This window comes from Alosa pseudoharengus, unplaced genomic scaffold (genome assembly GCF_046254945.1).
Source record: "Alosa pseudoharengus isolate Yale_2024_CS ecotype anadromous, Long Island Sound unplaced genomic scaffold, YU_APseudo_1.1 YU_APseudo_1.1_scf_1, whole genome shotgun sequence".
NCBI lineage: Eukaryota > Metazoa > Chordata > Actinopteri > Clupeiformes > Clupeidae > Alosa > Alosa pseudoharengus.
Window position 1 is genome coordinate 48,064,382 of NW_027468564.1, and position 26,865 is coordinate 48,091,246.

At 41.5% G+C, this 26,865-nt stretch overlaps 1 protein-coding gene across 4 annotated transcripts in view; it reads right to left on the bottom strand.

Annotated features, from left to right (window-relative positions):
* Positions 1–24,786, bottom strand: part of LOC143131191 (sialoadhesin-like) — a 38,302-nt gene extending 13,516 nt beyond the window's left edge. For all 4 annotated transcript variants that reach the window (XR_012988052.1, XM_076290665.1, XM_076290674.1 and 1 more), the window contains exons 1-6: positions 24,719–24,786; positions 8,662–8,718; positions 8,009–8,305; positions 7,687–7,911; positions 1,677–1,982; positions 1,326–1,556 (exon numbers count right to left, since the gene is read on the bottom strand). Coding sequence is in view for 3 of the 4 variants with exons in the window: in XM_076290665.1 (XP_076146780.1) it covers positions 1,326–1,556; positions 1,677–1,982; positions 7,687–7,911; positions 8,009–8,305; positions 8,662–8,707 (1,105 nt within the window). In the remaining variant the exon portion in view is untranslated. The remainder of the gene's footprint in view (positions 1–1,325; positions 1,557–1,676; positions 1,983–7,686; positions 7,912–8,008; positions 8,306–8,661; positions 8,719–24,718) is intronic.
* Positions 24,787–26,865: the final 2,079 nt, after the last annotated feature.

A 26,865-nucleotide genomic window follows, 5' to 3' on the forward strand; every position in this document is an offset into this window, starting at 1 on the left:
CAACCAGAACAGACACTCTAATTACATATCAAATAAAAATGTACATGGAGACATTATTCACATCTGGAGACTTCTTAACCTTCAGGGATATTCTTATCATGACAGCATCATTACTTTACTGTTCTACAACTGAGACCCTTGTACTTCTCCCACTGAGACCATTAACATCATACAAAAACATGACTATAGGTTATCAGTTCTCTTTTGATAAATGGGGCGTGCCATGACGAAATGAGTTTGACAAAATAAAAAATGTGTTTATTGGATATTCATAATCCACAGACATTAGGGTTTAAAACAAGGGGTCATTTGTTCAATTCCATTAAGCCAACCCAGAGATATTGGCCAAGGCTATCCTCATCTCACCAAAAAAAAAAACAGGTTTTGAGAAAATCGAACTACACAGCAGCTTCTAAATGCTCCATTCACGCAAGCAGTAAAATGTGTGAGGCATTCGTATAACTTGTGAGGTAGGCTAGCCTATGTTCGATCAACTTCTGAACATGACAAGAACAAAAACAGCTTAATGCATAGCCTAATGTTTTTGTTTTTAAATAGGCCGCCAACTCCAAAACAAATTGAATCGGACCAATCGGGTGCAAACTCCGTGAGAAATCTGGTCAGCAACAACTGTTTAAGTGGCTGTTTCTTCTCCTAAATCTCTTGGCTAAAATAGAACATTTCTTCAGAATAATTACGAGTGGATAGCCTATTTGTGATGTCTTCTTGAAGAGGCCAAAAGCCAAAACACAAAGTTATCAGACCAAAGAAAACAGAAATGTTCCTGTTCTCACGTAGGCCTACATCAAGCATCTGAACGAGGAAGAAAACTTGAATGCGCAGCCTACACATTTGGCCTTCAAAATCATATTTCTAGGTCGTTTTACAGTAAGATACGTCTATGAGTGATAGATAAGAGGTAAAGGAATGTGTTCGTGGTGAAATTAGAAAATGCATAATTTTGTCATTTTTGACCCTCTCTGCATTCAAATCGCTAAATCTCAAAATGGATTTCCGTGACACAAGACTCATTCCGTCGTGGCACGCCCCAAATACATTTGAACCTTCAAGATGACTAATGGTGTGTCTTCATAGATCTAGGAGATAAGAAAGGGTGAGGGGACACAGCAGGGTGACAGGAAGCCGTAAACCAAATTTCACAAGGGCTTCTCCCTTTAATCACCGGGCCTTACACCAGCGATGTAGATCTTATAATGAGTTGAATTAAATGATCTGCTGATTTGTGGTAATAATGTGTTTCAGACCAGAACAGATTTGCATTGTGTGCTTTATTACATGATAGAGTTGTAAAGACATTTACTCACACACTGCAGAAGAGCGATGAGCTTCATAACCTTTCACAGCACAGGAGTATCTTCCCTGCTCAGAGGGTCTGGTTGAGTCTAGTACCATAGATGCTGTGTTTTTTTCTTGTAGAGGCTGTCCATCCTTGTACCAGGCATACTGAAGGTGAGGGCCCAAGGTGCATGAGGTGCTGCAGGTCACCTTAGTCTTATTCCGATTCCCTGCAACAGCACCCTCCTTCACCCTGAGGCCTGAGGGGAGAGGAAAGAGGGTTGGAAATGATTGACTCAATTTTGAATATCATTCCATATTGTTTTTTTAATTTCATTCCTAATATGAAATGGAAAAACAAAATATTCATTAATCACTACCTGTGACTGAGAGTTCAACACCAGACTCGTCTGTTATCCACATCGACTGAAGAGCTGTATTAAACTGAAACTTATAAACACCAGCGTGATTTTCTGAGAGGTTGTCTATGTTCAGGCTGCAGTCAGGATATTTAGAGTTGCTTTGTTTTCTGACTGTCCCTCTCTGCTCTTCATACCACTCTCCTCCCAAGTATGTGTCTTTCCAAGGATAGTCATATGTGCAGGGCAGGACCACTGATGCCCCTTTAAGACCACAGACCCGTCTAGAGGAATAAGTCACACTCCAGCACTGTTCTCTTGGAACACCTATAACAATGATTGAATTAGTGTAAAAAGGTTCTAATCTGTGAAGCTGGCCAAGTAATGTATCAGCTAGTGGCACAGTAGTAGCATGGCACATGAGGAGAGATATTTGAATGGTGGACAGTGAATTATAAACTTAAATATAACCAATATCACTTAACCCATTAATGTCCATAGTGTAAGTTTAACATTTCCTTCACAGCACATACTAGCAAGTACTAACTGCGCAAAGCATAAATCAGTTGATTTTTTTTCGGTCAAAGCATGTGGCTACAGCAGCAGCTTTTCTTTAACAACCATTGTAACTTAGAATTATTTGAATATGGCTGTGGAAAAGACGGTTGCGGAGCTTCTAAGGGAGGCCGCTGCAGCTCTAGAGCAGCAGGCAGGGCCCCAGACAGCGACCAACCACCATGCCTACCACTGCTCCGGATCATATGGGAGGCTTGCGTGCAAACTGGTGTATGTATGCTAACGTTTTATGTTGCGAGCTGCAGTGGCCTACCTTAGAAGCACCTCAAACATCTTTTCCACAGCCATATTCAAATAGCTATAATCTGCCTGCTACAGATAATGGGTCTTTCCATTTGTCTCGTAAGTCCCCCGCCCGAGTTGGAAAGTGTCAATTACCCAGCTTTCTTGCGGCTAATGTAGCACAAAACAATAACAATGACTAGCCTGCTAATGCCCCTCGTGGCTCGAGAGAAACGTTACAGCACTTGTTGAAATAAAAAAAAAAATAATAATTCACATTGTCCATGCCCAACAAGGGAGAATGAGGGATGTGTTCTCATGTTCTAGACAAATGTCCAGCACTAACGAGACAGCTGCTGCCCTGGTAGCATCCATGTTCTTCCCAAAAAGACTACAAGCCCCAGCGTTTGCGCTATCAACTCATTTGTACATGTCGTACGGGTGGGCGTACGAGACTAATGGAAAGACCCATAAGTTCTTTGCTAGATGGAGAAGTTGCTCGTGCATTGTGAGGTTCAGGTGTGTGAGGCTGTGGTCCACCATGAGAGGGATGTTGTGAGCTACCAGCCATGTTCCTGGATGTAGACTGAGGCTCAGCTGCTAATGATGATTTAACAGCAGGTGGAGGTGGCGGAGAGGAATGCTTTGGCACTGCAGGTTGCGTGAAGTTAGGCTGCCTTAGATGAGGGCGAATAGATGGCTGAAGCATGGAGGTTGAACCAAAGTCCTTTTAGGCAAGTCCCTCCACTCGGCGGCCATATTGCAACGCTTTTTGGGCACTTGTCAGGCATCTATTTCGGCAGAAATGTGTGTGCGCAAGGCTTAACGACACCAATCTTGCTACAGAAGCGAGATCACAACACATGATTGGCACGTTGTTTTCACAACAGACCACATGATTGGCTCAATATATTCACAACACACCACATGATTGGCTCAATGTATTCACATATCAATGTTTTTGCCACGGAAGGGGTGGGATATGAGTAGACAACTGCTATATTGGCGTTACAAACTAACCCCATGCATTTCTATGGAGGATTTTTTGAGTGCTGTGTCTCCTCATTAGAAAGTCTCTGGTTGAACGATCAACAATGGTCGTTTCTCAAAGTCAAAGATGGGTCCTTCAAAGCCGCTTTTTCAAGGCCGTTACGTCATCGAATCTCACCAAGCACTGTTCCAATGTCAAGGGTGCTTTACAATTCTATCAAGTACTGAGTCCTTCGTTCTGAGATTTTCGAGGATGCATGCGTGATACGTGCTTGGAACACCCACAATCCTGTGCGCACACATGATTTTTAATAATGCACCTGCAGCTTCCTGCACACTCGCTAGTCTTTTCCATTGTGTGTTTTCAGTATGCTAGGAAGAAGTCTTGCCTCGTCTGTGAAGTATTGGACTCGGCAGGACTCGTTCTACCAAGCACGAATCCTTGACTTGTATGAATGACTGTAGCTACCTATCTGTCTGATGAGTGATGTAATGAAGGGAGACCCACCTTGATGAGAGGACTGACCAATCAATCTGTATCAAATAACAAGGAAGTAACATAGATTCTGCCTTGATGAGAGGGCTGACAGATTGCAATGTGTTTTAAATCGCGTTTTGCAGACTGAATTGCCATTTGAATTTTGTGACACACAGAGCGTGGCGAAGTGCAATGCAATCACAGGGGGCGCTATTTCATTTCCATTTAAATGAAGGTGCTCAAAAACTGTGGCAAAAATGTTAATTCTACTTTCTACCCAAAGTAATCCATTATAGATAGATAGATAGATAGATAGATACTTTATTGATCCCTAGGGTTTCATGGTGGCATTGCTAGTTGGCAGAATGGTGGTCTGCACAATGCAATTGCTCCAAAAAACAGTGTTGTAGTACTCGAGTCCGAGACTCGAACTCGAGTCCGAGTCATTAGCTAAATTTAGACACTCGTGACTTGACTTGGACTTGAGCACTGAATGACTCGAACTTGGACTTGGACTCGGACTCGTGCATTCGCACTCGCGATGACTCGTCGAGGACTCAACTTTTTTTTGTAATATATCATAAGGTTATAATTGTAGTGTGTCATTAGGCTATAATTTGCTATATGATTTTAATATCTAAATTATTCGTAATAGCCTACTAATTTTAGTTCAAGGGAATGTTAGGCTACTGCTGTGTCATACATCGCAAGTCACATCATGTTCACAAGCAAAGCAAACTAACGTTAACTTTAACACCAAAATGCCTGGAGACATGGCCGCCGCTATTTCAATGTAGTATTGCCAGGCAATATTAGTTCTCATACATGACATGACATTACCTAAGATTACACTCAGGCTAGGCTAAACATCACACACTGCTGCTGGATAGCTGATCATCGTGACTTAGTGAACAGTGTTTTTCCTGACTGACGTGAGAAGCGAGGTTCCATTCATTCATTTTCATTTGGGGCGTGCCCTGCCGTGCTTCTGTCTAATTTGCAGCAGGATATTATCGGATGAAAGAAAAATAAACTAAAAGTTTTCCCGATCAAGATATAGCATACTTCTTAATTTTAGTGGACTCGACTCGGACTTGACTTGGAATTTTTTTTTAATTACTTGGACTTGACTCGGACTTGAACACTGGGGACTCGAACCTGGACTCGGACTCGAGGCATAGTGACTTGACTACAACACTGCCAAAAAATATTGTTTCAAAAATATAAACTTTATTACTTTAAAAACATAGCAATGTTTCGATCACCCTGGGTGAGGGTGAGGGAATACCCATACGAACTTTCGGCAAATTTGGGATTTGCTCTGCAGGTCCTTCTAGCCAAGCAACCATTGAAGCCCATTTCCAATATCCCCAAAACACAGGCACGCAAATACTATCGCTAATCAGTTATGGGCGTGTATTTCATTGGAATTGAGTAAACGACTGCATTTAAAACCTTAATTTACAAGAAAAAGTATAAGTATATATACTCTTTTGATCCCGTGAGGGAAATTTGGTCTCTGCATTTATCCCAATCCGTGAATTAGTGAAACACACTCAGCACACAGTGAACAAAGGAGGGGCTACCTTTTCACAACTACCGACCAACAACTGAACACGTACCCATCTGATGTTGAACATGTGTAATCAAAAGCAGATTAGGCCTAAGCCCTATTTGCTTTATTCAGGTGACGGCCAAAACCAAAACGAGGCTACAGGATACATTGACAATGTTATCATTAATGCATTTTCACCACTTACTGGCGAATGCAAAGGGGACAACAACCCTATGGTTTGTGTACCCTGTAGCCTCGTTTTAGTTTACAATGGCCACCGCCTGAAAGAGGCGAATTCTGTTTGCTTCGCGATTCATTTTTTGGCCCAACAGGTTGTAATCTTCACACATTTGCATCGATTTCCGCTGCATTAGTCGATTCACCATGCAGATTTTGCTCTCTGCTTTATTTCCCCAGCCATTATTTGAGGCCCACATACAAAAATCTAGTTTATTATTGAAGTGACACGGTTGCTGTCAAAATTCACCCGCGTTAGTTTGAGCACATTCTCGAAATATCGTTTTTTGGGAGGAACTAGTGCAGTGCCCGTTCAAACATGCTATTCCTGTAGCCCAATTACATGCCTGCAGGTAGGCCTGCTTTACAAATAGGATAGGAGAAAACATAAGCATTCGATAATGAATAGGCCTACAGATAATATAATAATATAATACATGTGAAGTGAGCAGAATTTAAGCATGGCTGCATGTGACATTTTTTACAAATCAAAATTACATCATCCTAACAGCTGTTTTGAGTCAAGGCTATATGCTTAGCCTATTGAATAACTTGATGATAGAGAAAGCAAACCATTTTGTGGAATGATGCATCATATGAAATTTGCAACTGTGCCCTATAAGTGACATCACACTCTGTCTGCCACTTGTTGCTTGTCGCTGGTTATGCTTTGCATGTGTGGCATTCTGAGACGTTCTTTAATTCGGGACCATTATCGCTCGTTTCAATTTAAGACCTTGCAGTTGGAATAGTCGTTTGTTTATTTAAAGTCTAAAGACAGTCCAAAGTAGCCTGGGCTATTTGAAGTGTTTTTTACGTCATTACGTCAGTGTGTTGGCGTGTTGTTGCGTGTTGTTGCTTGTTCACTTTATTGTTGAGGTCAGACATGTTAAGTTTTTACCTGTGTAACCTACACTGATCCAGTTCTGCCAAAGCCCTACTTCTATCCTCACTGGTAGCTTACAGTACAGTGGTGTGTGGGAGGAGGAGTGGCTAGCGGCGAAAGCCAATGTGCTTCTTTTACCGATATATTTAACTATATATTTTGCATTTCTTATTCGAACAGCGTCAAATTTGGCACTGCACTTACTCATGCCCATAGCAAGACACCCGCCAAGTTTGAAATCAGTCTGACAAACGGTCAGCGAGATATGCGTGCCACAGACACACAGACATCCGGATACACAGAAACACTACGCGTCTTGCTTTATAGATAGATGGTAGTCAACGGGATCCACAAGTCTCAGACTAGCGGTGACCAAAGAATATTTTGCCGGATTGTGGTTTCCTGATTTTTATATGAGAAATTACAGTATTTTTAGTTGTTAGTCATTAAGGGGCTTAAATTGAATGTAAGGTAAAACCAGATAGGCAAGTACACTGCAAGTTAGATTTTTGTTGAAAAAGGTAAACATTACAACCGAATACAAGTTACATGTCAAATGAACCAGATGAACCAAGAATCCATCAAATGTAAAGACTCTCTAATTACATATCAAATAGAAATTTACATGGAGATGCTATTCACATCTGGAGACTTCTGAACCTTCAGGGGTATTCTCATCATGACAGCATCAATGCTTTACTGTTCTACAACTGACACCATTGTACTTCTTGCACTGAGATCATTAACATTATACCATACATGACTAGGTTATCAGTTCTCTTTTGATAAATACATTGGACCTTAAAGATGACTATAGGTGTGTCTTCATAGATCTACAGTAGGAGAGGACAAAGGTGAGGGGGCACAGCAGGGTGACAGGAAGCCATAAACCAAATTTCAACTCTACAAGGCTTTTCCCTTTAATCACATACCCCCCACCCCAGGCCTTACACCAGCGATGTAGATCTTATAATACGTTGAATTAAATGATCTGCTGATTTGTGGTAATAATATGTTTCAGACCAACAGATTTGCATTGTGTGCTTTATAAAATGATAGAGTTGTAAAGACATTTATTCATACTCACACACTGCAGAAGAGCGATGAGCTTCATAACCTTTCACAGCACAATAATAGCTCCCCTTCTCTGAGGGTCTGGTTGAGTCTAGTACCATAGATGCTGTGGTTTTGTCTGGTAGAGTCCGTCCATTCTTGTACCAGACATGCTGAGACCCCAAGCTGCAGGAGGTGCTGCAGGTCACTTTAATCTGATTCTGATTCCCTACAACAGCATCCTCCTTCACCTCCAGGTCTGAGAGGACAGGTTGGAGGTCATTAAGATTTATTCCCTTACAAAATAAACTAATGAGTCAAAACTGCCTCATGACTTTTACACAGTTGTATATTACCTGTGATTGAAAGTACAACACCAGATCTGCCTGTTATCCAGTTGTGGTGTCGGGTTGTGTAAAACCGAAAGTGATAAACACCAGAATGATCATCTGACAGTTTGTCTATTTTTAGACTGCAGTCATAATTAGGAGGGTTGTGATCTCTGACTCTCCCACTCCTCTCTTCATACCACTCTCCTCCCAAATATAAATCAAACCTGGAATATTCATATGTGCAGGGCAGTTCCACTGATGCTCCTTTAAGACCACAGACTCTAGTGGTGGAGTACGTCACATTCCATCCACACTGCACAGCTGAAAGAGTTGATGGCAACAAAAAACATCATTCAGTCCAACACATTACTCTGTGATAAGGTTGACATAAAAATAAATTAAGATTTTCCTTAAATTCGGACATGTTGCTTTCATGATATGAAGTTGCTCTTGCTCAGTGTTGAGTTCCTATGCTGTGCTGTGTGCTGTGTTTGTATTTCTGTTATACAAGCTTTAAAAGTTTTAAATTATACAGCTCTTCAGAAAACTTACAGTTTGTAATAAGCCTTGTAAGTAGCATAATGTGTTGTCCACCAGTCATTATCAAAAAAATGCAAAATACATTTTTGCCCTGTTGTCATCCCATGCATAGTGAGTGGGGTTGTTTTTCACTTTACCTGGCAGACTCAGGAGAAATAATACCACCAACATGGACATGTTCATTATCGCCTTCCCTGCAATAATAAGGCACTCGGGTGAATGTGACATGAAAAGTTCATGGTAAGTAGACAACTTGAAGAATTCTTGTTGATGTAAACATTTTAATTTTATGTAGACTAGTGCAGTGCCCGTTCAAACATGCTATTCCTGTAGCCCAATTACATGCCTGCAGGTAGGCCTGCTTTAAAAATAGGATAGGGAAAAACATAATTCCAGGTAAGCATTCAATAATGAATAGGCCTACAGATAATATAACTAGATGCACCGCAGAGCGGTACAAAATATGACCGCCGCCCAGTCCAGCACATTTTTTTCAAAAAATAAATCACGCTGAAAGGCCTATATGATTCTAACTGTCTCACTAAATTGCATGATCCACACTCAATTCTTACTGGTATCTGCTAGACAACAAGTACCAAAACATGATTAGTTCATAGATTTCACATGTAAAATACATTTTATACAACCCCACCCCCATCTTGCCCGTTCATAATTCTGAGAAATTCTTGAATTGTGTGCATGTGTGCGTGTACATGTTTATGTTTATGTGGGTGTGTGTGTGTGTGTGTGTGTGTGTGTGTGCGTGCATGTGCTTGTGCGTGTGCCTGTGTATGTGCCTGTGTGTGTGCATGTGCATGCATGCATACATATGTCTACTGTGTGAGTATGTGTCATACGTATGATTACTGTGAATGTATGTGTGTGCGTGTGTATCTGTTTTTGCACATGTGTGCATATGGAATGGGTTAACATGACCCCTGGAGGCAAACATACGCAAAAAATCGGTCATCCTAGGCCCTACGGTTCTCAAGATATTCACAGAAAACTCTGTTGGTGTACGGTCACTAAATGTACACATAAATTAATTTATTGTTTGGCCCCCCATGAACGAAAGTCCACGAAACTTGGCATGCATTCGGAGGGTGTCATAATGATCCTACACTTTCAATTTCGTGCAGTTTTGACCATGTTAGGTCACAGATACCTGCGATTACAACATCTCATTTTTACTTTTTTTGTTTTTAACTAGGTGGCGCTATACATGAAATGAGTGGTTATGGAATGGGTTGACATGGCCCCTTAAGATCAACATACAAAAAAAAGGTGGTCCTCCTAAATCCTACGGTTCTCGAGATATTCACGCTTCGCTGTGCCCCGGTCATAATAAAATGAAAATAAAAATACACCTACACACACACACATCTACACATTAGACATGGAACAGTAGGACACAGGACACAGAATGCAAGCATAGCATGATGGACATTAGAGGGCAGAGAGTACAGATCAGTTTTGAAAGACCCCAGATTTGAAAGCAGTGATGGAGGGGGCAATTCTTATATCAGGTGGAAGTGACTGCGAAGGCTCTGTTGCCTTTTTGCCCTAGCCGAGAGTGGGGGATGTGAAGAAAGCCTTTGTTGCAAGATCAAAGAGACCTGGGGGCTAAGTGACGGTGTATGAGGTCCGAGATGCATTTTGGATGATCTATGGTCTTTTTGGCCCCCACCGTCAACTTCAAGGCAGCGCTGCCTGGAAAGCGCTAGGGTTAAGTATAAGTATAAGTATATATACTCTTTTGATCCCGTGAGGGAAATTTGGTCTCTGCATTTATCCCAATCCGTGAATTAGTGAAACACACTCAGCACACAGTGAACACACAGTGAGGTGAAGCACACACTAACAGGGGCGTAGCACAAAATTCTGGGCCCTATGCACAAGTGGTGGCCATGCCCCCCCCCCCCCCCCAACCAACCAACCAACCACCGGCTGTAAGCATGAAGCATGAGGTTCACAACTAACTACTATCTAATCACACATTGCATTAATCTAACAACTCTTATATGTACTGTATAACAGAAAATAATCTTATTACCCAAGACTTCACTGAATTTCTGTTTTATTTGAAGAATGTTTAAAAGCTAGAACATGAAATGAATGAAAACACTTTTGGCTGAGAGAACAGCTGTCTATACAAATTGAACACTTTTGGCTGAGAGAACAGCTATCTATAGCTAACTGAGTGTGATGCGTTTCACAAGTTAGCTTTGCTACTAATTTGACAGCCTTTCCTCATGAACCTATATAACATTGAGCCTACTAAGTTAAGCTATTAGCTCATAATCATTTTCGAATTAGTAGGCTATTGAAATGTTGTGGTAGGCTATAAATCAGGCATCATGTTATTTCTAATTTTGTGTTAATGCTGTTTTATCACTGATAATGGCGGATTCGCGGTGGTATTGAAGTGTTTTGTAACCTTCAGGAGTTAATTTCATTTGTAGACTATTGCTTTCACATTGGGCTCACCTTTCTTGGGAAAGAAGGCTGTTAACACTTGTTTTCCCTCATTTCTTTTTTCTCCCTTTCTTGCCTCTCTTTTCTTTTCTGGGAACCGGATTTAGCTTTCTTAGACTTGACATCTTCACACCGTGACTGTCTGCATTGCCGCTTCGGCAGAATGAAACGTTACTTCAAAAATGCGCCTAGCAGGGGAAGGCGGACTGAACCATTTCGTGCAAGGGAGAGGGTGCCTGCCCTCAAACAATGTTGGCTTGGACACAATTTAATACATCAATCAACTGATGCATTTACCCGAAATATTTGCATCTATATTAGTTAATAACATTTATTAAGATCTTTAAAGGAAGGAAATTATTTATTATTAAGGAAAATAAAATTTAACTCCTTAGGGGCCCTCCCCCCACTTGGGGCCCGGGTAATTTATTCCCACTTGTCCCCCCACTACGACGCCCTTGCACACTAATACCAGCGCAGTGAGCTGCCTGCAACAACAGCGGCGCTCGGGGAGCAGTGAGGGGTTAGGTGCCTTGCTCAAGGGCAGTTCAGCCGTGCCTACTGGTCGGGGTTCGAACCGGCAACCCTCCAGTTACAAGTCCGAAGCGCTAACCAGTAGGCCACGGCTGCCCTCAGGTTAGGCAGGGGTTAGGGTTAAGGCTAAGCTAAGTTTGACAACAGATCTGTTTATCAAGGCAAAGTTCAGAGACAAGGATAATACCCAAGTTTTTTGCATGTGGTGTGACCATGGATGTAGTGGTTAAAATAAGAGGTGGGTATCCTGTGATCACAGTGAGGTGGACTGCGCAATGAAGGATCAGATTTTTAAAAAAGGCATTCAGAACATGTTTGATGATGATGGTGGTTATTGTCCAATGTTTTTAACAATACTAGTGGTATTAAATGGTTGATGAGTGTACATATTGTGAATGTGGATAATACAGTGTGATCAGTTGCAATTGGTGAATAAACTCTTTTGACAGGTGGATAAACACTATTTCTGAAATTTCTGAGGTGGATAAACTGAATATTTAAAAGAAATCCACCCGACCACAGAAAGTTGCTAGGTTAGTAATCACCTATAGAGGGCTGCTCAGACAATGGCAGGAGTGCCGTTCATCATGTTATGAGGTTATGTGCCATCAAAATGACTTTGGAAACGTTATGTTAAGGTAAAAAAACTTGTCAGGGTGCCTTTAATGTATTTAATCGTTTCTTAGTTGTATGCTCATCCACTGTTTCTTCACAGGGATGATGGAAGACAGGCCTGGCACTGCTGTTTTTGTTTCAGCATCTTGTCCCCCTCTGTGTTTGCTGTTGAAGTTATTCCCTTCATTGTTTTTCGTTGTGGTTAATTCCTTTTTACTGTATGTTCAATCTTCTTGAGAGATGTCACATGTATGTGTACATGGACTGATTTTGTTTTATATTTTATTTGTTGTCCTTTGTCCCATTATGTGTAGATGTGGTTTGTATTTTTCTTTGTTGCATGGCTTGTCACTACCCTGCGCAACCACTGGTTGAATTGAGTGCTAGCTTTGTTAACCTAAATCAGAGACTTTCTAATGAGGAGACACAGCACTCAAAAAACCCTCCATAGAAATGCATGGGGCTAGTTTGTATGGCCGTTACTACACATATCACACCCCTTCCTCGGCATGTGAATACATTGAGCCAATCATGTGGTGTGATGTGAATACATTGAGCCAATCATGTGGTGTGTTGTGAAGACATCTTGCCAATCATGTGTTGTGAACTCGCCGCTGGAGCAAGATTGGTGTCGTGAAGCCTTGCGCACGCGCATTTCTGCTGTATGCCCGATGAGTGCCCAAAAAGCGTTGCTATATGGCCGCCGAGTGGAGGGACTTGCCTAAAAGGCCTTTGCCTAAATCACACTGGAGTTCCTCCCCCTTACTAGAGGAGTCATGGCTCTGTGCCCAACCCTCCATCTTCAATGTTGGCCAGGCTGAGGGTTAACTGGGGTGGTTCTGTCACCATTTAACATAGTAGGCCTATGGTGTGATGTGGGTGCTTGATCTACTGCCCTCTGGGAAGAGGTACAGAAGCCTGCGCTCCCGCACCACCAGACTCACCAACAGCTTCATACACCAGGCTGTTAGGATGCTGAACTCTCTCCACCCTCAGCTACATAACATCCTGGACATTGGACCCACAATGGCCGCCTTGCACTACTCCACTTGCACACTTGTACACTTTGCACACTTTGCAACTTGTTGTTGTCCTGAAAACACAACACTTCTGTCAGAATTGTTTTTTTTTTTTTTCGCATGCCCAAATTTCCGTCAATGAGTCCCGGGACACTGAAAGACCGGGGTACACGAAATTTGGTGGGCATGTAACCCCACATGGATAGCATGGAACCATCGTTTTTCGTTTTGATCTGTAGCCCCCCCGCTGGACTGGACCCCCCGAAAGGAGGGTAGGGGAGACACAGTTTACACAAAAAAGTAAAAATGAGGTGTTGTAATCACAGGTATCTGTGACCTAACATAGTCAAAACTGCACAAAATTGGAAGTGTAGGATCATTATGACATCCTCTGTATCAACAACAATTCCCATCAAGTTTTCACGGTAGGCCCTACACTTCTGAAGAAAGTATATTCCTCCATTATGAACTGGAATCGGCCGTGGAGGATGTCTGTGTCATTCATTCCTCCCAGCTGCATGGCTGAGACTCATAGCTTCACAGCTTTCCCAGAAATACTTTCTAATTTTAATAAAACTTGCGCGATAGCTATGCTCATCTCATCTGTGGATGCCGTCATGTTGTTCATTGCGTCACACCTCAACCTGCCTCAAAGCCAACGCTGATTGGACGTTCGTTTGGTGAACTGCTCCAAATTCTCTTTGCCAGACTGATCTGCGAGTGAAACCCTGAAGCTCGCGAGATCAGGATGGTCTCACGAGGCTAGGACACACTGGCACATCCTACAGTGTCAGTTCCCTTCCCTTAGTGAGGGAATTCACTAAGGCAGTTTCCAAATGTACATAAATACAAGAGTTAAAATGGTGGCAAAATGCACAATGCCGTTGGTGCCATACAGAAGATTTATCCAAATATAGGCCTATCCTACACCATTGAGTATTGACAGTATGAGATCTTGACATTCTATCCTCAGCTATTGCATGCAGGCAGCAATGCTAGTGGTAGTGGGTTAAGACCTGAATAGATGGGAGGAAAAGAGACTGTGTCATCACTTAAATGATAAAATCTACCACCCTGGGTTCATGACCAAAAAACAGGAACTCAGTTTTCAAGTTCTTGGACTTAGTCAGGGGGCCAATTCTGAAAAGGGCTTCCGTTAAGACTTTTGCGGACATGTTTTGGTACAAGTTGTCACCCTATTTTTTTAGGTAGAAGACACCCATAGGTAAGATATTAGGGTGGTTGTCAAGCTGAAATTTTTTGTGTGTGACTTGTACAAGCAATTTCAGGCCAATTTTTTGGTTTCCTGCTCAACACGACATGCCAGCAATAAATGTTGAATATCTCCACAACCACAAGGACCATATACATAAAAAAGGTATCAAATGAAAGCTAACACTCATGGGCTGTCTGCAGAAGTGTCAGAATTGACATTTATTGTACAGTGTAAGAGATAACAGAACTAGAACATGAAAAAAACAATCTCCGCCTAAAGAGAACCAGTTTTCAAAGTGAATATCAGCTTGGAAACATAACATAGTATCCCAAAACCTCTATCAATCAGTACCCCTATCTATGGGAATGAGTCAAGCCAAGTTTAAAGCTTGTAGGGAGAGACAGTGCAATGCTGCACAAGTTGTAATTCTTTAATGTCATGGCAGCAATGTAGAACTGTAGATAGTAGTCTATGGTGCTATTTGACTTCATTAATGTACCAGGTTGTAACACAAATTATATTTAATTAACATATCACTATAGTTATTAATTCCATCCTAACATTACTGCTCTCTCACTTATTTAGGGTTAGGGGCAAGTAACTAGTTAGTATTAATATATATAATAGTCGTATGGCAAAGGTATGTTTTTCCCCATCCAAGCAGTGACTCTCAGGTAGGCAGCCAACAGAAGGCACCCAGGGACCATGTCCATGTGCTCAGTCTGAGTCCTGGTCAGGGACACAAAAGAAGAGTTTACTGTTTTGATAATGAATACCTTCTCAATACAAAACATGCATGCATGCATCCAAGGGCATAATATAAATCTAATCTACAAAACAGGAAAAACAATATCATGCCAAATAATCTGAAACAATATAGTTGCTAGCCTAGAAATCTAGACGCACCCTAGCGGCAGCAAATTACATTTGACAGCTTGACACGAGTTAAGCTTTTTTTAAATTGGCAAAAGTTTGAACTAGCCAACTAGCTCCGCTGGTGGGAAAATGCATGGGACGCGTTCTAGCGATGTCCTATTGCGTGCAGAGGGAATTTGAAAGACAACCAATTATCCCGCCCCTCGGACTGAGCACTGCGAAGGGTGAGTACCCAGACCCTACATTTTAATGTGGGTCTGGCTCGTCAGGCTATATAGTTGCATATAATGTGGCAAAACTCAATAATAATGATGTGAGTACCTGAGTATTCTTGCACCGAGCTGCACAGGCACATCCACATGCCCCACTACAAAATTTTCCACTTTTTTGACATTGCCTGGTACTGCACTGACTTCCACTTTCCTTGCATCCACATATCGTCAGCTCCAAGCACCTGGCCTGTACAGGTTCTTTGGTTAAAAGCTGGGGGACAAGCATTCCATCCTTCATGTGCCAACCACAACTGATTGGTAAGGGCAACTGTGGATGGGTCACTTGTGACTGTTTCCAAACCTTTGTTTGATAGTGGGCCCTCATTAGGTGCAGAGACAAGGCATCCTGAGTTGGTGGTAAAGTATCCAAATTGGCTTTCACTTTCTAAAACAGGGCACAGTGATCATGGATTGAAGTGCTGGTCGTTTTTGGATCATACAGTTTGTAGACAAACTGTTCTGTTGAGGTTTGGGGCAGCCGTGGCCTACTGGTTAGCACTTCGGACTTGTGACCGGAGGGTTGCCAGGTCGAACCCCGACCAGTAGGCATGGTTGAAGTGCCCTTGAGCAAGGCACCTAACCCTTCACTGCTCCCTGAGCGCCGCTGTTGTTGCAGGCAGCTCACTGCACCGGGATTAGTGTGTGCTTCACCTCACTGTGTGTTCACTGTGTGCTGAGTGTGTTTCACTAATTCACGGATTGGGATAAATGCAGAGACCAAATTTCCCTCACGGGATCAAAAGAGTATATATACTTATTCTTATACTTATAGAATAGCTTGGTACTTCATCCTCACCAAAGTTGTGGAGAAGATGAAGGCACAACCTCATGATGCCACAACCAAAGGGTATGAGAGGCTCATCATTCAGTGCAATGACACAGATGTACTGTTGTTGCATCTTGTATTTGCAACCTGCTGAGCCCAGAAATGTAGATGAAAGCAGGAACTGCCAAGAAACCACGCTACATTAAAGTGCATGATATTAAAATGTCAAATGAGATTCTGGATGGTCTGTTGCCATTTCATGCTATCACTGGATGTGACACTACCAGTCAGTTCACTGGAATAGGAAAAAGGATGGCGTGGAAAGTGTTCCAGCAGTGCCCTCATCTTCTCCACAGCTTTGGTGAGGATGAAGTACCAAGTCCAGCTATTCTATCCTGAGCAGAACAGTTTGTCTGCAAACTGTATGATCCAAAAACGACCAGCACTTCAATCCATGATGTTCGCTGTGCCCTGTTTTTGAAAGTGAAAGCCAAAGTGGATACTTTACCACCAACTCAGTGGAAACAGTTGTCACACCCTCACCAACACACGGGGCTACAGAGGGCATATGGGTTGGTGTATCCTAATTACTGAGGTACATATTAGCGGGAATGAATGTGGGGTAAATGGGCTGTGATTATTCAATGATGTGTGTCTGCGTTTTACCTGTGATTAGTGATTGATGACAGCCGTGCGGCCGGAGGATTGATCATGGACAGGACACTGATTGGCCGCCGGTAAGTTTAAATAGGGAGGCAATTCCATGTTTTGGCAGGGATGGTTTTTGTGGGGAAACACGAGAGACTGGACTGCGGGGACTGTGTGTAAACCTACAGGTAGCAGGGCCATCGGTTTGTGTGTGTGCTTTCCTGTGCTCTCTTGGGTTTTCTTTGTTTTCGTTCCCCACGAGCTCACGGAGGATCCAAATCCCGGACATCTGAGGAAATCCGCGGGGCTCGGAGGACGGCCGGACGAGTGCTGTAAGCTGACCTGGACAGAAACCTCAATGGTGATCCTGCACTCGCAAATCGTCTAAAAGGGACGTAAGATTTCGCCTTGTGTACAAGTGGCTATGTTAAGCTGATGCTAGAGCTGAAGTAGACGCTTAGGGTGCGTGTGTTTATTCCCCAGGCCACGCTGCTTCGTCAACGAGGAAGCCGGAAGCAAGGGTGCGTTCGAGGGAGTCGGGAGCTGGGCGTCGGTTGGCGGTGGATGGCCTAGGACACGTTCGAGCTGGTGGAGCGACGGCAATATGTAAGGAACGCGTGATTGGAACCTTGGGGGTCAGTAGGAGGCGCGCGGAGTGGATACGAGACTGTGAACAAGGGCTGCTTGTCATTGGCAGAGCTGACAGGCATCCAGACTGGACACGGTTTGTCATTTTCTTTCTGGGGGGAGGGATTTCGTGGGTCGGCTGGGAAAAGCCCCCGAACCCCCCAGATGGACTTGATGTTTTTTTTCATTGTCTGTCTCATGTTGGGTGGCCCCCTGCTGGTGAACGAGAGAAGGTTGCAGCTGTGACTCGCCAGCCAGAAAAGTGTTTTGCTGTGTATGTTCAGTTGTATGGGACTTTCTTATCACTGTGTAGTGTTTTACTTGAAGTGAGTTTTTCCTCCTGTGTGTTCACTGATATTTATGCTGGCTGTTATGGCTGAGAAGGAATTGTGAAAGTGCCAGATAGGGGGTACAAATAAATACTGTTTATTCGTTGTGTGGTTCATGTTGCTGGTGGCTCTGGGATCCATAACGAATTGGCGTAGGGGAGGGGTCTGGTATCTGGGGTGACGAAATCCCTGTCTCCCAGAAAGAAAAAGTGGTAGCTCGATTGGGCTTGGCCACGACAGTCACCAGTGACCCATCCACAGTTGCCCTTACCAACCAGTTGTGATTGGCACATGAAGGATGGAATGATTGTCCCCCAGCTTTTAACCAAAGAACCTGTACAGGCCAGGTGCTTGGAGCTGACGATATGTGGATGCAAGGAAAGTGGAAGTCAGTGCAGTACCAGGCAATGTCAAAAAAGTGGAATATTTTGTAGTGGGGCATGTGGATGTGCCTGTGCAGCTCGGTGCAAGAATACTCAGGTACTCGCATCATTATTATTGAGTTTTGCCACATTACATGCAACTACATTGTTTCAAATTATTTGGCATGATATTGTTTTTCTTGTTTTGTAGATTAGATTTATATTATGCGCTTGGATGCATGCATGTTTTGTATCGGGAATGTATTCATTCTCCAAACGGTAAACTCTTCTTTTGTGTCCCTGACTAGGACTCAGATTGAGCACATGGACATGGTCTCTGGGTGCCTTCTGTTGGCTGCCTTCCTGAGTGTCACTGCTTGGAAAAGGAAAATCATACCTTTGCCATACAACTATTAGTTATTACATTACATTTGGCTGATGCATTTTTAACCAAAGCAACTAACAACATGGTAAACAGTTTAAGCTTTATAAAGCAATTCTCTCAACCCTTAAAGGACCATTTTAAAAAGCTCTAGTACAATAAGAATAAGTGCATCAGCGAGTGCTGTTTTTTAAACAATCGAGAGTCAGTTCTAGTCAGGTGGTAAGTGCTAGGATCAGCAAGACTAGTTATTACTACTAACTAGTTACTAACCCCTTACCCTAAAGAAGTGAGAGCAGTTATGTTAGGATGGAATTAATAACTATAGTGATATGTCAATTAAATACAATTTGTGTTACAACCTGGTACATTAATGAAGTCAAATCGCACCATAGACTACTATCTACAGTTCTACATTGCTGCCATGACATTAAAGAATTACAACTTGTGCAGCATTGCACTGTCTCTCCCTACAAGCTTTAAACTTGGCTTGACTCATTCCCATAGACAGGGGTACTGATAGAGGTTTTGGGATACTATGTCATGTTTCCAAGCTGATATTCACTTTGAAAACTGGTTCTCTTTAGGTGAAGATTGTTTTTTTTTCATGTTCTAGTTCTGTTCTCTTACACTGTACAATACATGTTAATTCTGACACTTCTGCAGACAGCCCATGAGTGTTGGCTTTCATGTGATACCATTTCTATGTATATGGTCCTTGTGGTTGTGGAGATATTCAACATTTAGTGTTGGTATGTCATGTTGAGCAGGAAACCAACAAATTGGCCTGAAATTGCTTAAAGTCATACACACACAAAAAAAAATCAGCTTGACAACCACCCTAATGATCATGCTTGCACATAAATTGGATTATATTGCACATTTGCCCAAAATTACAGTAGGTAACATGGAAGAAAATGAAAGCACTTTGGGGGGAAAAATCCGCTTTTACCACTTATAAGAATATGGTGTTAAAATGGACAAAAAAAAATTTCTAAGCTGACCACCTGGCTAGAACACATGTTAAGGGGTTAAATATTAATACTGGATAGGTTGTATGCTTGTACCAAAAAGTGTCCGACAGAGTTTTAATATCAGTTTTGGCCCCCTGACTAACTTGAAATGTTGACCTGATCTTGACCTAATAAGTCCGCCATTTCCTGAAACATTAGGCTAGATAACTAAGGACATTCAAATAATCCATGGATACCTCTTCCATCACATCCTGGAAGTATTGTGTGAGATGACCTCAGAAAAAGTTAAGTTCACTCTTAGGCTTTTCTTGGTCTTTTGCCAAGCTCATAGCTTCCAGGCTTTCAGATAAAACATGATAGGTGTTGTGTTGTAGCTATTGTCAGCGGTTTTCATGGAAATGTCCCACATCTTCCTTTCCTGTTCCCGCCACTCCCTCCCCTCACACTGGTTTGCCAGTGGAGGACGACTGATGTCATTTCTTTCTTTTATTTCCCTAATTAGTGTGTGGGGGTGTCTTCGAAAGGGCAGATAAAGCAAAAAAAAAATGGTGTACATGTAATGGTGAATCACGCAGGGCCCACCTTAAAAACATCCCGTGGAAGAAAATCTTGTGGAAAACATCATTAAAGTTTGATTAGCTGAAAGGATGATGTCACCTTGAATCATATGATTATGAAAAAAATATATCAGGGTAGAAAGTGTGTGTCTGTTTCCATATTGGTATTTTCTTCAAGTTGAAGAACATTGTGGTGATTCAAATACTGTATTGTCTGGGATACCCATGCATCCTTGGTGATACGATGATGGAGGAAAATATGACTGTAATATGAGAATATATCTCATATATCAGACCTGCAAGACATCTAAATCCCTGCTGAAATCCTTGTTTAGTATTATGTAGATTTTTACATTTTGTCTTTGGGAGGATTCTGATTTATGACCTGACATTATGGTTATTACAATTTTGGAGGGATGTTAGAGTGTAATATCTCAAATGTCAGAACTTTTTTTTGCCCAATACCAAACACGTCATCCAGATAAAGCACTTGTCTGAAACAGGAGGACTCAGCTTTAGCCACCTGAGATGTGCTGTTCAGTGTAACATTTGCTAACCAAAAAAATACATTTGAAGTAAGAAAACTAAACATATTTGATAACACTATGGTGCTTTAATAACCGATTTACTCTATTTAATTTTAACCTGAGGTATGTGGAATTTCACCTGCTTTAATTGGGATTTGAGATAGATGCTTTCTTGTCTTTTATTTCATACTTCCATATCGCAAAGAATTTGGTGTCATTTGGTGTTTTTCTTCCAGAAACAGCCATCATAATGTGACAATGTGCAAATGCTCCTAATATCCATGGAATGAAATATATTAGCATGGTGCCTTTTCATCGATAGTTCTCCATGCTTCTGGAAGATAATCTTGTTCTTCCTGCCTGACGGCTGGAAGCTCCAGTGGCGAATTGTGGATCACACAGTAAAAGACCATTATGATGCTGTATGCCACAGTGTAAACAAAAACAAAAAGAGCCTTCACCCTATCAGCCGTCAAACTCTCCTGCCCACCCACTCTCTCTCTCTCTCACACACACGCACATGCACGCACACACACACACACACACACACACACACACACACACACACACACACACACACACACACACACACATGCTGCTGATGGTCATGATGGCTCATTAAAGCGACACAATGTTGTTCTTTTATGACTTCAAACTCGTTTTGACTCCACACTGACTTAATTGGGAGAATGCCGTTTCTGCTGATGTGCCTCCTGAACGCCTGGTACAATGTGAAATCGTGTTGTCTTGGGTAGGAACATGGCCATTTTTTGTCACATTTAGACAAATTGGGTACTTTCTAAGCACTAAATGGGTACCCAGTATGTTGAAAATTAAATGAAAATGAGAATTCCTACATTGTGTCACTTTAAAGATTCTTGTGTTGATTAATTATGCTGTTCATGTTAATAATATCGGGTAAGCTCATGCACAAATACCTTGTATATGAATCAGTTCTTACATTCGGTATGCAAAAAGTATGTGTGTTTAATATGCCACCTGAAAGAATAAATAGTTTATATGTAGGCTGACAATGGTATATATTTTTTTAGACTTATTCATGAATAACAAACACAGTTGACATGTCAGGCATGTCTGTGTATAAGAATATGTTAAAAAATATATGAAGGCAGGGCTAATTAGGACGCAGAGTCAAACTAGGCAGTGGCCTGTGCACCTCTAGCTTTCCAAGCTGACTTTTTGGGCTTGAAATTCTGGCTAGAAGCCAAAGGAATGACCATACCATGCTTTGAAACCAATTGATTTAATGTGTATTCTGACTGTTATCACAAGCTTTTGTTGTGATAGTGTTTGATGGCTTTGTACAAACTTTCACACGGTGGTGCAAATTCATTGTTGTAGCATACATGGGCACAGCCTCTTCAGATTGTTTGAATACAGCTATCCGATCTCTAAATGCAGCCACTAGCCAAATGTGTAGCTTGGCACCTAATAAATTCCATAGGTTGTGCTACATGCTTGGACGAGAGTGAGAGTCCTGCAAACTGGTTTGATGGCAGAAATTTTCTGTAACTCCAAACAGTTAATTGTTTATAGAGAAAAATGTGACTGTCTGTCTGTGCCCACAGACAAAGTTAAAACTGGAAGAGATCAGATCAGGTTGGTAAGAGGCATAGAGTAATTAAAAGATAGAAAAAAAGAGAGAAAAAAGATTTAAAGACTAGGGAAATGGAATAAGAGTGATAAGGTCAGAGACTGTGTGTGTGTGTGTGTGTGTGTGTGTATGTGTCTGTTTGTGTGTCTGTTTGTGTGTGTGTGTGTGTTTGGCTATAGGCTGCACCAGGATGTGGCTAGGCTGGTATCCATGATGTTGCTAGGGGACGGTATCCAGGATGTAAAGCAAGCTTTGGCTATGCTGCACATCCAGGATGTGGCTAGGCTGGTATCCAGGATGTTGCTAGGGGACGGTATCCAGGATGTGGCTAGGATGGTATCAGAATCTAAAATTGGTGACGCCCTTATTGTGGGGCAATTCTTAAAATACTATTGACTTTGTAGTTGTATCTGTGACATGCTAGGCCTATAGAATAACATATGCAGGTCTAAAACCACTGTTGACACTCTATGAACCACTGCAATTATCTAATTGCAAAGGCTACAATATTTCATGCACAGTCAATGTATTCACATATGGTTTTATATTCATGTCATCCTCCTAAGGGTAGTGGTAAAATATGAGGTGGGTAAACTATGAATTTTGTAATCACGGTAAGGTGGACTGCGCCATGCGGTATCGGATTTTTGAAAGAAAGCAGAACATGTTTGATGATGGTGGAGGTTATTGTCCAATGTTTATACCAGTGGTATTAAATGGTTCCTAGACTGTTGACGAGTGTACACATTGTGAATGTGGACAATACAGTGTGATTTTTTAATGTTAAAACTTGCAATTGGTGAATTAACTCTTTTGAGAGGTGGACAAACTCTAATAAGAGGTGGATAAACTCTATCTCTGAAATTTCAGAGGTGGATAAACTGTGTTTACTTGTGTTTACATCCCTGATCGTCCTTGACTGTACCACTTCTGATTGGTGAGCATGCGTAGTACTTGAGAACAAGCACTACATTTCGAACACAGCATTTCTGATTGGTGAGCTTCACAGTCAATCTTTGAACTTGCCTTTGAATCTTTGGAAGTAGAACCGTCATTCTTGGATTTGTTTTTTATAGAAAGGGTAGTTCCAACACTCAATAGCAAACATGGGTGAAAAGTTTAGTAATAGAGGTCTAAAGGGACACATATTCATATCGAACTGTTTAGGTACAGGACATTAGGTGCAGTTGTGTACCAAATGCACACTGCAAAAAATAAAATCTAACCAAGTGTTATTAATCTTATAGTTAGATCAAAAAATCTATTTGGTATTGTTTCTAGTATGAAGAGACTTACCAAGCACACCCTCAAAATACCATTTTGACTTATTTTAAGAAAACTTTGACTTATCTTAAGGAGTCTCATCAAGACAAATTAACGCACTGGCAGACAAATTAGTAATTTTCCCACAATTGTGATCAGAATATTAAGATTCAGGAAGATGATGCAGTGCAAGATGAGTAACGTGTAGATTTCTCACACACACAACAAAAGTTAGTTTGTACTTAGTTTGCACTTGACAAGTTCAGTTCTGACTTATTGAGTACATCTGATAGGCCATGAGATATTTCAGGCAGGTCAGCATAGTTGATCTGTTGACTGTAGAATTAGGGCATTTTTTTCGTATGGCAGAGAAAAGCTGTTGCTCTCAAACACTGCCCACTTTATCAACAGAGTCAGTGTAGTGATGAAGGAATAGATTAAATAGACATATATGGAAGGTTTTCAAGGTTTACACAGTAATTTCATGTTCCCTTTAAAGTAGCCTATTTTTTTTGTATTTTCAAAATTACAGTATTTTATTTTAACATGGCGTGGCAACTGTAGTTGTACAGTTGTAGTTTATTTTCATACACTTAAAATTCAAATGGCCAAAATGTAAATATAGACACCAATTTGAAGAATAGACAAACCAGTCTGAAATAAGCCCAAGAAATTCACTAACTTTTTGAAAATAAAAGAATGTTCCTCAACAATGCAAGATTCTAAAATTCCATGTTAGGTTAGATGAGGTCAGATGTTCTTTAGAATGCGTATTCTATAATATTCTAATTACAGTTTTGTCAGTATTTGCTTAAGAATAATGCATAAAAAAACGAATTAACATATCTCCACTAACTGGATTTTAATGGACTTTTACTATGATGTTTAGATCACCAATTGAAATATAAAAATGTAAAAATAAATCTGTTGCAATTAGCTTTGGGTCAAACCCTACATTGCCTTAACTAATAAGTCTGTGCAGACATGACTCACAAAAACAGGAAGCAGAAACTTTACAAATATGCGGACACAAACATGCTATTAATAATTTCCACAAAAAAAGTAAAAAAAAAACATACAGTAAGTTAAAAAGAATGAACTTACAAATACATCACTTTCACACAGATATGCACTTACCGTCAAAAAAGAGACTCACTCAAGGGAAACTGTGATGAGTGACTGATCAGAATGTGTGAATGTTGAAAAGGAGCTGCAGATGAAATACTTCTCTTTTTCCACAGACAGTTATTGCACAGATAAGTGAATATTGCTGACATATGGCCATTCTTCTGCCACAAACAGCCAACTCCATCTACTTGTGGCTGTATGGGGTGTGTAGGCCTATGTGAGCTGGCCTCGTCTCATGTTCTCAAGTTTATCAGCGCCTGTCAATGACATGAAATAGTAGGGCAAGCACAGGTGTTACTAAATACCTTAATTACAGTATGACCGCCGCGCAGCAAAGATTGTTTTTTTTCCGCATGTACATGAGCAATTTTCCATCAAGGATTATCGGGACACTGAAAGACCGGGGTGCACGAAACTTGGTGAGCATGTAGCCTGGATAGCATGGAACCATTGTTTTTCATTTTGATCCGTCGCCCCCCCCGCCGGACTGGACCCCCCGAAAGGAGGGTAGGGCGGACACAGTTTTCTGTGAATATCTCGAGAATTGTAGGGCCTAGGAGGACCACCTTTTTTTGTATGTTGGTCTTAACGGGCCATGTCAACCCATCCTATAACCACTCACTTCATGTATAGCGCCACCTAGTTACAAATGAAAAAGCAAAAATGAGATGTGGTAATCACAGGTATCTGTGACCTGACATGGTCAAAACTGCACGAAATTGAAAGTGTAGGATCATTATGACACCCTCCTAATGCATGCCAAGTTTTGTGAACTTTCCTTCATGGGGGGCCCTACAATAAAATAATTTATGTGTACATTTAGTGACCATACACTGAAAGACCGGGGTACACGAAACTTGGTGGGCATGTAACCCCACATGGATAGCATGGAACCATAATTTTTCGTTTTGATCTGTAGCCCCCCCGCTGGACTGGACCCCCCGAAAGGAGGGTAGGGCAGACACAGTTTTCTGTGAATATCTTGAGAACCGTAGGGCCTAGGATGACCAATTTTTCCGTATGTTTGCCTCCAGGGGTCATCTTAACCCATTCCATGTGCACACATGGGCATAAGACACGCACACACATACATTCACAGTAATCATACGTATGACACATAGTCACACAGTAGACATATGTACGCATGCATGCACATGCACAAACACAGGCACATACGCAGGCACACACACAAGCACGCACACACACACACACATACACATAAACATGTACACGCACACATGCACACAATTCAAGAATTTCTCAGAATTATGAACAGGCAAGATGGGGGTGGGGTTGTATAAAATTAATTTTACATGTGAAATCTATTAACTAATCATGTTTTGGTACTTGTTGTCTAGCAGATACCAGTAAGAATTGAGTGTGGATCATGCAATTTAGTGAGACAGTTAGAATCATATAGGCCTTTCAGCGTGATTTATTTTTGTGGAAAAAATGTGCTGGACTGGACCAGGAGAGCAAAACTCTGAAGGCTAAATGCAAGTACTGCAAAAACCTGGTTTCAAATCATGGAGGATCCACATCTAACATGAGAAGGCACTTAAAAATAAAGCACCCCACTGCACTGCTTGAAGTAGGACTGAATTTCCTTGCGATTTAGCAATACTGACTCAAGTGACTCGTTCAACCCGGATCAGTTTAGTGAGTGACTCAGAATAACCCGGATCCTTAAAAGGAATCGAGTTTGACAGGCCTAATCCATAGCGACATTATTCATTTTGCATGATGTATATGAGTTTCAGACTAAATTACTAAATGCAATTTACGAATATTTTTCTAAAATAACCTTTTACGAGAAGGAATACTCACTAAAATAGTGTATGGTGCGGCTTCCGTAGCTAGTAAATCGCTAGTAAAATCAGAGTCTTTCTAATGAGGAGACACAGCACTCAAAAAATCCTCCATAGAAATGCATTGGCTTAGTTTGTTGTCTACGCATATCACACCCCTTCCGCGGCAAAACGTCGACATGTGAATACATTGAGCCAATCATGTGCTGTGTTGTGAATACATTGAGCCAACTAGATGTACAGCAGAGCGGTACAAAATATGACCGCCGCCCAGTCCAGCACATTTTTTCCACAAAAATAAATCACGCTGATCAAAGATCAGATCACAGATCAAAACGAAAAATGATG